Below are 12,147 nucleotides of genomic sequence, written 5' to 3'. Positions count from 1 at the left end.
AGTTTGGGTTTCCAGGGCCAGACCCACTCACAAATGTTTGTATATTCTCATTCTTTCTAATAGATTGAAATTATTTGTGTAACTGCATACGTTTTCTTTTTTGGATGAGGAAGAGCCAAATGTGTTGTGTTGAGGCTGTCAGAACTCCATACTCCAGAGTCCCACCTGACAACCTGGTCCAAGTCACAGGTCACCCAGTACCTCTGGACTACTTCATGCTAAGGTCATCAAGGACAGTGACAGTCAATGAGAGACCTGGACCAAGGTAAGAAAACACCCTGAAAAACGGACAAAACAAATGCATACGTATACTTTAATCATGCTATTAACATCACTAAAAGTAATGGTTGATGCATTTTCTTTTCTTTGTGGGTTGCTTTTTATTGGCAATAAGCAGATTGAGGCCAAAGCTTTCGTTGTCTAGCTGCACATGCTCAAGGTCATCATCCTCATAGAAGCTGACATGCTCAAATTACAGGTGCAGAACCAGGTACTGACTATGTATATTTATTATTACTTGCGCAAGTACTGCGATCGGCTGGGTATGCATGTATGTCAGTGTATTCCATCAGCCAATCAGGGACCAAGAACAGCGATCGGCTGGGTATGTACAGTATATCAGTGCATTCCACCGGCCAATGAGGAACCACTGTTCTCGATGACGTTTCAAAATTGGTATAAGGTCAATAGGGTGTATGTATCGGCTGGGTATGTGTGTATTTCGGTGTACTCCACCGGCCAATAGGGGGCCACCATTCTTGGTGACATAGCTACGTTTCAAAGTTGTGTATATATAGGGTGTAAAACATTTAGAACAGCTATTGTAGTAGACATTGGTTAGGCATTGGTTTACCACAATATATCATCATATATGGGGGGGGGGGGGGGGGGGGGGGGTTGGCCGCGGGTTGGCCGCGGTGATGTCAGTGGTGAACGCAGTGGAAGAACTCTAAAGTCCAAAGTTTTTGAGGGGTGATAGCCCCTCCTCCTATGTCCAGCTTTTAGTGTGTGCGTGCAAACACAAACTTTGTCCTAACAAAAACATTAAATGCCATTGACAATGAATGGACAATTTTGAGTGTTTGTATAAACACAAACATTACGTCACACAAACATTGAAGACAAAGGTGAGGACACACATTCTGATTGGCCGGAATGAGATGATGTATGATGATGCACGATGATAAGAGCACCCCTCACTTCACACCGGTGTGATTTTTGGCTATATTTTGATGTCTAGTCCCACAGAACACATTGTGGAAGCCAGTGTACACCATGTGGAGGAATGTAATGGGTGTGGGACTGGTATTTGTCATCTAAGCACATATTGTGTGCTTGGGTTCTCTGAATTGGAATAACTATAATGGAATAATGGAATAACTATAATTATAAAATAACTTGTATGTACCAAATCCAATGTCTATTCTGAGTTTTAGAATGTTCAAATACAAATTTAAAATCCTGATGGATTTCCAGTTCTCACACACATTATGAAAGAAAAAGCTAGACATGTTTCAGATCTGTTTCAGATCTGTTTCAGATCAGACCTAGTTTTAGGTGGTATATTTACAATTTAGGCATTTAGCAGACGCTCTTAATCCAGAGCGACTTACATTAAGCAAGAACAAAAATATGTTTTAAAGATTTATTTGGGGGTTTTTGTGCCTAGTACAGTTAAGTAGTTTGAGAGTAACGGGGAGAGAGAGATGTGGAGTGACACAAAGCAAAGACTTGAACCCACAACACGCTGTCAAGCTACATTGAGCCTATAGGTGCCCAGACTGCTACGCCAGCTGTCCAGGCCTTACAGGTGGTATATAGTTAAGGCATTCATAACACGTAGACTGTTTCTACTTTAAGCCATGAGCATAATATTATAATAATTTGCATAGATGTAATACTAATATATTATAATCATTATAACAACAAAAGGTTTCTGCTCTTACATCTTCAGAAATGCCACTACCACTACTTATTTTGAGTTATAATCTCACTATATTATAACAGTGATTATAATACGTTCTTTAATAGAAATGTATTATTGTATGTATGAGAATCACACTATTAATACACTATGATCCTTCCCTTAACCAAGACATGTCCAACAATTGTTATGAGCTTGAGTGCTATAACTATTAAAGTATACGTGTTGGCAGATTATAATTCATTATGTTGTTTATAAGCATTATAGACATGGGCTTCATATGAAGGATTACCAAAAACCCATTGCATAAAAGAATGATGGAACTCCATACATAATCACCAATCAAAATATTACTAAAAAGTAAACATTTAGCCAATTTGGGAATGGTGTAAATGCAATCCTTTTGAGAGCTTGACAGGTGAAACATGTCTTAGTTTTCACACTAGATGGCAGAATAGAGCAGTGCTTAACTACTCCTACTGACTCTAGACTGGAGACAGAAGAACCTGGCGGGGTCGAATCCGGGGACCTTGGAACGGTTGCCACCAGGTATTGCTAAACCTAACCTTAGTAAAACTATGCCTAAACCTAACCTCAGTAAAACAATGCCTAACCCTAAACGTATTATTCTTAACATTGACCACAGTAAAACAAATACAAGAATGCAAGAACCGATGGAGAAACGCCAATTAAAGTGCCCTAACCGCTGCTATTTTTAATCTCTGAAGAAAGATTATTTAATCTTCTGTTTGTTGAATACTCTGTGGCATTTCTAACAACCAAGCCTGACGGGGTAAGAACATTCAGAAGAAGACGAGGGACCGCCTTGTGTTTGTTTGACTTAATGTTATTTCTCCAGGTCCAGGATATAATTCTCCACCCTCTCTGCCTCTCTTGCCTCTGCCTAGACCATTATAGGATGCTCTTCATAAGGACAAATTGAATTTATAAATACATATCTGACATGACATGGATTATAAAACAAATCTCTGCAGATAATGGTTAGACTTAGATTTGGCCTATGTCTTTGTTGTTCTTCATACTTAATCTGAATGTCTCAAACGGAATTCAGTTTTTTTTTTTTTTTGTTTCTCTTTTTTAGTTTGAGCTATATTTTCTGCCTATAAGGATTATAGCTTTGTGGAAAAAGTAAAAACATTGACCAAATACAATGGAAAATGTTTCTACCATAGCAAAGACCTCTTGAGCCCTTTAGAGAATAGCATGCAAGCACTTATAGTTGTCACATTCATCCAATGACAAATCACCTGTATTCATGTGAGCTCTGAATCTTGTTCAGGTGAATGGAGCCCATGGGTACAGTCAGACAGTCAAACACTTGGCAGCCAGTGTGGTCATGCATCATTCATGCACAGACACACATGCACTGCTAAATTCTGTGTAAAAATCACACTCCTGTGAAGTGATCTTATCATCATTCATCTCATTCAGGCCAATGTTTGTGTTACGCAATGTTTGTGTTTACCATAGACTAGTGTTTACACGAACACTCAAAATTGTCCATTCATTGTCAATGGCATTTAATGTTTGTGTAGGACAAAGTTTGTGCACACACACCAAAAGCTGGACATAGGAGGGGATAGCGCCCCTCAAAAATAGACTAAGTCTATAAGTCGTAACTCTGTACATGCATCCTATAGAAATTAACTGATCATGCATCGCCCCACTTGATTAATTTAAGTCGATGCATCTAAAGGTAGAGAGAGAGTTTGGTTTAATGGGGTGACACTGGAAATAGACACTTTTATGCGCACACATGGATGGAGAGGGAGGGTGTTATTGAGGGTGGCAGCACTGCCCCATAAAAAAAAAAGGAAAGCTGTACTTTTTAATGATGGACGCTGTAACTTTTTCAAACAAATTTAAGTGAAAAGCACATCTGCATGTAGACAAGCGTTTTGTCTTCACAGTGGAGTGAGAATAAAAAAGGAAGGAAGGAGAGCAACAATACATGGAGTGGAGAAAGTTAAATAGAAAAATCTCAAAGCCCCCACCACCTCCTTCAGAGTTCAAAATTATTTTCAGCTGCCTTGGACTGGAGGGATTTACATTAACTCCAAACTGCTCCAGTTCTTGGCACCACTGCCCGTGCCTGTTACCTCATAAAATGCCATGGGTGCCACAACTCTGTGCCCACCCCTGGCCAGTTCTTTCAACTTGTTTCCGTTTGGCGTGATTAAGAGCAGGTGGGCTTCACAGCGAGCAGTTTTAGTGTCCTTACTATATGAATGGTCTACTAAAGCCAAGTGTGTCCAACTGTATACCAGCCTATCTTAAAGAGACAAATGATTTAAGTTGGATTCATACAACCGGCTATAACTTTCAAGAAAGCTTTACAAATGCAGATACATTCACAGCATCTGTGCAGCCGGTGTGACTTGCAGCTTTGCCCACTGAAAGACCTGAGAAGTGTAGTCACCCTAACCACTGATATAGATTTTGGGCTCCAGTGCTTGCAGTGCCAGGTGTTTAGCTTGGAGCAGGACCACAGTGCTGTGGTTACTGGCTGCTTGTACTGTAACCCTATACAGGTCCCACAACCATGGGTAGAAAGAGGTTAAAATCTGTCTGGGCACTCCATGTGGACTTGGCAGCCAGAATTCTTATGGCAACCATACAAAAAATGATTGTTTTACATAATAGAATATAACAATTTCTTATTTTATGTCATGGATAAATCGTTAGTAGATTTATAGGAATATGAATGTGTTCATTATAATGGAATGGGCTACAGATGCAGGTTCGTTCATAAGTTTCATTGCTAACAATAACTATGATTTCAGTGAGACCTTTGCCATCCTGGAAAGAAAGCCCACAACCAATCATTAATTTACAACAGCTGCAATGCTTATTTGTCCTCGGTGAAAGGTTGAAACGGGGCAGGGTAGGACTTGGCGGGCTGTGCTTTTGAAAGACTCGGGTAGACTATAAAACCAGATCTTGCCCATTGTGCAAGGCTCGGCTTGAAGTGCGCACAGAGGGAGGGAGGCAGAGTCCACACAGAAAGGAGAACAAACACGGTAGACTACCTAGACGTTTGATTTGCTGCTGTCGGATTGGATGGCTGACTGTCTGCAGATAGCGAACACGCAGCGAAGTCTACAGTTTTTACTCAAGTAACAGTGGCGCTTTTCCTCACCTTCACTGTCTTCACATACATTTAAAAAGCATTACATCATTCATCTGTCCCTTTAAAGAGACAGATAGTTATATTATTTCGTGTATGTCAGCTACTTTAGTTGGTGGGATGCGCGTCTTCTCAGTAACCAAACGACCTGGGCTTTGACGCATATTTCCCCAAAGCTGGACGCATTCACCGGCCGCTTTCCATTTGTGGTAAGCTTTCTAGTAACTTTTCTGGACGTACTTTTGACGCCGCGGAGATGGGAATGTGTCAACGTGAGTGTGTGTCCGCGCTTTACCGAAAAAGTTTCCGCTGGACGGTGCTGCTGCTGTGGCTGACCACCTCTGCTCAAGGGACTTGGAGAACGGGACTTTACAAAACCTACTCAGCTGGGAGCCAACTGATCCAGACGTCAGCGTCACACACCTCTATATATCAAAAAAGGTAAAACTGATTTGTTAAGTTGATGAGTTAAAAGCTTTTTTCTTTTTTTCGAAATGTGTTTTAATCTAGCTATTTTATCAAATTGTCAAAACATAAAACGTACTCATTGTGCAGTGTGCACTGCTCCTTCATTGTCTCCACTTCTCTGTCTTTAACACCCCCCGCTCCACTTTTGTGCTCTGCTCTCCATAAAGAGTACATTCAGAGTTACCGGTACTCCATCTATTTAGCCGATTGTATTGTCTTCCTGACAGTTGGTTTCCTTTTTCCTGTTCAGGAAAGCATGTTTTGCTCTGCATGCTCTCCCCATTGTCATTGTTGCCCACTGCTTTGGCCTTACTGTTTTGACCTCTGAGAGATGGACTGTCTCTTGAGTTGTGTGCTGTGCTCTAAAGTTTGCCAGCAGCAGCCTTCAACTCTCAACATCTGCTGCCTCTCAGCTGTCTGGGCTCTCCTTGAAGATCTGGACAGACTGCTCAGGGGATCTTGTACTAAGCTCTACAAACTCAAAGACAAACAAACCACCAACTTGGATGTGTGGATCTGCTGCCATAAATCCAAATGTCAGTAGTGAACACAGCATACATTTTGAATGAGTGTGGACAGTGAGTCTGGAGAAATCATTTTACATCTAGTAAAGTATTCACGCCTACTCGATGGCCAAAATGCGCTGAGTGATAAGGTTTACGAAATTGTCAGTTATTTGTAGCCTATATGTGTACGAGTACGTACTACGTATGTACTGTTTGTTTGTTTGTTTCCCCTCTGTGCATCTCAGAGTGACAGCAGGGTTGTCGATGAGTGTGATCTGAGACAAAACCATCAGACTAAACACAAAGGGGATAAACACCATCTGCTTTGCTTCCCTCTTAGACAAGCAAGTGCAAGGCTGGCCCATGCTTGATGAGATGACATTCTCCATCTCACAAATATTTATGTTCCTCAAGTTCAATGCGTGCAAGTGAAAGTGTGCATGTGTGCGCACAACACACACACACACACACACACACACACACACACACACACACACGCACGCACGCACGCACTTGTGTGTGTGTGTGTGTGTGTGTGTGTGTGTGCGCACGGGCACACACACTAATGTGGGAAAGGTTGAAGATTCTTTGTTCCCCTGGTTGTGCTGGGTCAAATGGTTTTGGTCCACTGGTTCACCCCCCACTCAGCTTCCCTGTCCTTCGCTGGAAGAAGTTTGTGGATATGTTTAGTAAACACATGCAGCTGGGACCCCACAGCATCTGGGCTTGTTTTGGGAAGAGGAGATGAGTTTACAGTTTCCTCAGGTTGCTGCAGCTTGAGAGTTGATTGAACAGAGATGGATGGACAGAGATGGAGTGGGTGTTGTGAGTCGAATGTGGACTGAGAAGACAGGGGTCAGTGGGTTTAAGGTGACATGAATGTCGCTGTGTGAGCCTCTCAGTCCACCTGCTGTCTGGTCTGATCTATATAGACAGGCATGTTTATGGTGTGTCAACAAAGCCAAACAGTGGCAATTGGTTTTTATAGAACAGAGCCTCTCACATGGGCATAGCTTGAGTGATCTGACATTCCTAAGCCACGGTGCACTAACGACTGTGAGACTGCAACTGGTCATTAAGCACACAGTTAAGGGGATGTATGCTCTAAAGGTGGAAAATATAGGACTGTGTAGTAGAGGTCAGTCTTACAATAGATAGAATAGAAACAATAGCAGTCCTCTCAGACAAGCCCTGACTTAACACAAAGCCCCTTGCCCAAATGAAAGGAGGTAAATAAAAACGTGTTGAGTTATGCTGTTCTTGACTCATGCAGTCCCTCTCTAGAATACCCAGTGAAGCATGTATTCAACCTTGTCCTTCTTGAAGACTACAGTGTACAGTCTAATACTTAAGACAAGATAAAAAAAAAAATAACTGAAATAGCAGAGTGAAAAAACAGCCAGCTGAAAAACTGTTATTTCTGTTGAGCAATATGGTTGTGTGACAAAGTATAAATCTTATATCAGCTATATTATTTATAAGCAGAGTGAAAGCTAGCTGTCTCCTGCTTCTCGCCTACTGTGGAGGACTAGTACTAGTAGTCATGGTGTGACAAGCAGCCAGGGGACCCGTGACGGCCCTCATTCCTCACCCATCATCACTAGTACCTAGCTTTAAACGTACCCACACTCACTCTCCTTGAACATTTTGGAATGGAAATGACAGGATTCCAATGGACCTATAGTCTAAAAGGCAATACTACTACTATATTTTGGGCAGGCTTGAAAAATAGATCTCTGATCTCAATGTGACTAAAATAGTTGGAGTTCAAATTATATTAACATTTTCCACTCTCTGTGATTCCATACAGAATATATCATTTAAATGAACTATAGTTTTGGTGACAGTGACACTGTTATCCAGGTTGCTTTTGTACAAAATAAGGTCATTTTCTAGTATGGAGATAATGGCGCTTTCTTCTTTTTTTGCCTTTATTTATAGGAAATGGAGAGAGGGAGACGGGGAGTGAAATCAGCAAAGGTCAGCGGGCCGAGCCCAGGAATCAACCGGGGACTGTGTAGTGCGGTGCCTTGTGGCGCCTTCGCCGCCGGTAGTAATTCATTTTCAATGAGAGGCTTGCATTTACTTTGCACGCACAGAGAAGTTGAGGGGCGACAATGCATGCCTATTGCCGTTAAATTGACGTGCGGCACGTGCTTGTTTCGTGCACACGCCTGCGACTGACTAGAACTGGATTGTGTTGAGCTTTTGTTTTACGCTTGCGTTGTCACACACCTCATGAGCAGACCTGGAGCAGACCTGTTGTTGATCCAGGCGACAACGTCTGCGTCACACACTGCCCATCTGAAAGCACCTTTAGAGTGTTCCCATGCCACACAGTCACTGTTTGATTAGCCTGAAAGAGCCCTGTGCTTCATGGGCTTGAGGGGCGGAACAAACTAGCGTTGGAAACTGCCTCCCTCCCCCCTCCCCTGTAGAACACAGCGGAGAACATGGACGTCAACAAATTTAGAGCGACGCCCCTCTGCACTTATTGGTTAGCGCTCACTCCTATACCACTTTTCCTAAGGCGTTTGCCCAGGCTTTTTGAGGGGCGCTAACCCCGCCTATGTCCATCTTTTGGTGCATGTGCAAAACTTTGTCCTACACAAACATTAAATTCCCATTGACAATGATTCGACAATTTTAAGTCATAGTGTCTATTTTACGTCATGATGACATGACGCAAATTGTTATTGGCCGGAATGAGATGATGTACGATGATAAGAGTGCCCCTCACTTCACACGGGTGTGATTTAGTTTTTAAAACAAATGCCTGTGGTCTCCTCTGTGGGATTCAAAACCTGGTATCTCCGCATGAGACCAAATTTCTAAATCTCATATATTGCACACATGAGCTCTACTTCTACTCCTACGTCAACATCTGTCCTACGATCTGACACCATGCGTGTTCTATTGGCCTTTTTAATATCACTGCAGGTGCAGCAGAAAATAGAAATGCCAAGATCCCCTTGGTCATTTTTTTTACTTCCAAATGCACACACCTTGAAGAGAAAAAGAGGGGCACATACTTTACCCAGTCGCAAGCACACACAAACACACTAAAAGCTCACAGGTGTTCCAAATCTACATGCATACAGGCAGACGTGTCCTCAAGCACAAAGCTGAGTAAGACTTTTCCAAGTTTTTCTGTGGCTTCGGCATGAGAATCACTTAGCTTGGCCCTTCAAGGCCTCAGTTTGGTGCTTTGATGATTTGTAGATGTTTTCTTTGCGAGTTCACTGACCCAGAGTGAGGATGTTTATCGGGTATGAAGAGCCCTTTGGCCCAAGTCTTCTAGGAGAGCTATGACCCGCTTCTTGTTCACCACAGCCCCTAAAGTGACTGTGTCATTTGATCCTGAGAAAACCTGCAGCACAAAGGGCCACCCATTTGACATTGGGTCTATTATATTTTTACTGATTTTCAATCACTTATTTTTCCAGCGATATGATCATTTGGTGAGGTATAAATTAGCCTATAGCATCAATTTATAGCAATCAATTTACAATTGACTTACAGTAAGCAAGAACAACACGGTAATACATAGAAATAGTCATCATGAGTAACACTAAGCTAATAACCTAACATCCGTTTGACAGTAGAATATCTGTACAATGAAACTGAGTATACACTATAGAATGCTATGTATACATAATATCCTTTGTATACGCATGCAAGGTCGTTGAGGCTAGGGGGGTGGGATCAGACTGAAGATATGGTGGTGCCATACCTTTGCTTGCTTTGTAGGCCAACATTAGTGTTTTGTACTCTGTATGAGCATCTCAATAACAGCTCTGTAATGATAGAAGTGTAACCCTAACGACACTCACTATAATTCTCAGTTTTGGTTTAATTTTCTGTTCGTCTGTTTTTCTGTATCACTCAATTTGCCTTAGCTATCATTAACCTCTTACAAGTGTTCATATTGTACTCATATATCCTAGTGTAACCTTTTAAGATGTTCAATCTACTTCATATAGCTCCCTCCCTCTGTTTTTCTCAGTAGCACATTTTAACTCCTGGAATGTCGTCTCTCTGTCTGTCTTTCTCTCTCGCTCTCTACCATTTGTTGTTGGATGCCATTTATCCCATGTCTCTTCTCCATCCCTCTGGGACCTACAGCGCATCATAATTGTCTATCCTTTGCTTTCTGTATATTCCCAATTTCCCATGGGCAGGCTTCTTGTGTGACCTCTCTCTGGTAGAATGACCTTCACCTCCTCTTCTCCATTCAGCTCTCCCATTTTCTCTGACTGCATGCCATGCACATCTCTTGTCCGATCTATTTTTTCTCCCCCAAAAATCTAGAAAAAGATCCTTCAGATTGCTGTCATATTCATGCATATTATTTGACTGCTGTGCTTTTCTGTTCCTCATCCCGTAGTATAAAAAGTAAAGGGTATATTTCAACGAGGGTGGTGGAGGCCATGTCCCAAAGGCAAGGTAGTTATTGAGAGAGAAAAGGAGACCGAAACAGGAAGCACAGCAGGGAGTGCACCTGGATGTTGTTGACCAGAGTCTGGCTCTGCTCCGTTTTGCGAGTCTGACGCGCAGTTTGCCCTCCTGTCAGTTTCAGAACAGTAGGCTTCAAGCGTCTACAACTCTACATCCTTTAATCGACAGTTACTTTAAAGTGAAATTACCTCCTAACCAATTCATAGCATGATGATGCATGGGATGAGTCCCAAGACACACTGGGCTGGGGGGCAAACCATCACTCCTTAAAGGAATTCAACGTTTTTTTAGACTATTTCATGAGCTCTCCATCAGCGTTATTCATTTGGGGTTCTGCACGCTTTTGTTTCCCCCGATGTTTTACTGTGTTGGCGGCAGCAATGGTGGGGAACAGATGGACCAAAGCTGTGATATTTTTCCATCCCTTCAGAATTAATATTTTTTTCTCTCTCACATACATGTGTGCGTGTGCGCGCGCGCGCGCGCGCGCACACACGCACGCACGCACACACACACACACACACACACACACACACACACTTTCTCTCTAAGCTGTTGGCTGTGATGTGTATGGCTGCTAGAGATGGCTGATGATTTATTTGGTTTGGGTCCAGCATTATGAGTGCGCCATGTTTGCATTGAGACCTGATACTCACTGAGGGCCTGCTGGGTGCTGTTGCCAGTGAAACTCCAGGGTGCTGGTGGGTTTCACACTTATCCTCCTGCAGGGGGATGGTGTGTCCTCTAACAGAGATGAAGTGCATCAAGCACCTGTGTTCCGTTTGCACTTTGATATGCATACAGCTTCATTAAATCCAATGGAGTATTAAACAGCATAATCCTTTAATCTAGCTAACCAAGGAGAGTTATTCCACCATCATTGTACATTTACAGTATGTTAAGATTCATTTTGTCATCTCTCGGCCTATGAGCGGAAGCATAATATTAATATTAAGCGTGCACAGCAAAAATCCACATTAATGGAATGGAACGGAAAAATTACAGGCAAATTATTGCATATTGCAGGTTTCAGTTGTCGGGTCAATGGACATTTCATTGTAATCTTCATTTTGCCAGTTGCCTTTGTTATTTTATATTTTGAAATGCTCCTTCCTTGGATAGGGAGAGGTCTGTCATAAAACCTATAAAACCCCCACTTCCCCTCCTTACCCCCTGGTGACATACTTAGCTGTTCCCAGGTGGAGCTGTGGCCTCCCCTCTCAGCCTGGGAAACTCTGATGTTTATCTGTTGGTTCTGGAGGATAAGTGCTGGGAAGGAGAAGAGGTCAGTTCTCCCCACTTCCACCCCTACATGACCACAGTCTTCAGAGTCTGCATTCTTCCACCAGTGTTTAGCAATTTTCTTCTTGTTGTTGTTTTCATTTTAACAGGGGAAAGCCAACATTGAAGAATGTACAGTAATAGTATGAATTTGACTGAGGTCATGTCTGGAGCCATTTACTTTTGTGATCTTGGTTTACATTGACAAAGGAAGCACTGCGTTAGTTTATACAGGGACACGTTATTGCCTAAGCTGTCAGTCAGCTGATGGTATCAATCAGCCTAGCTTCATATTCATCATTCACATCTCAGCTGATCATTACGTCACGCTTCCTTACTCCAACCACGCCCCATTCCCTCAA

The 12,147-nt window shown here is 42.4% G+C and overlaps 1 protein-coding gene across 4 annotated transcripts in view; it reads left to right on the top strand.

Annotated features, from left to right (window-relative positions):
- Positions 1–4,890: 4,890 nt before the first annotated feature.
- The window catches only part of emid1 (EMI domain containing 1), a 74,860-nt gene continuing 67,603 nt past the window's right edge, over positions 4,891–12,147 (top strand). For all 4 annotated transcript variants that reach the window (XM_080765240.1, XM_080765241.1, XM_080765238.1 and 1 more), the window contains exon 1: positions 4,891–5,513. In XM_080765240.1, the coding sequence (XP_080621366.1) occupies positions 5,329–5,513 (185 nt within the window). In that variant the 5' untranslated portion in view covers positions 4,891–5,328. The remainder of the gene's footprint in view (positions 5,514–12,147) is intronic.

The sequence above is a fragment of the Protomyctophum bolini genome, assembly GCF_963924005.1.
Source record: "Protomyctophum bolini genome assembly, chromosome: 6".
NCBI lineage: Eukaryota > Metazoa > Chordata > Actinopteri > Myctophiformes > Myctophidae > Protomyctophum > Protomyctophum bolini.
Note: the sequence above shows the minus strand (reverse complement) of the source record. Positions and strands in the feature narration are given on the sequence as shown.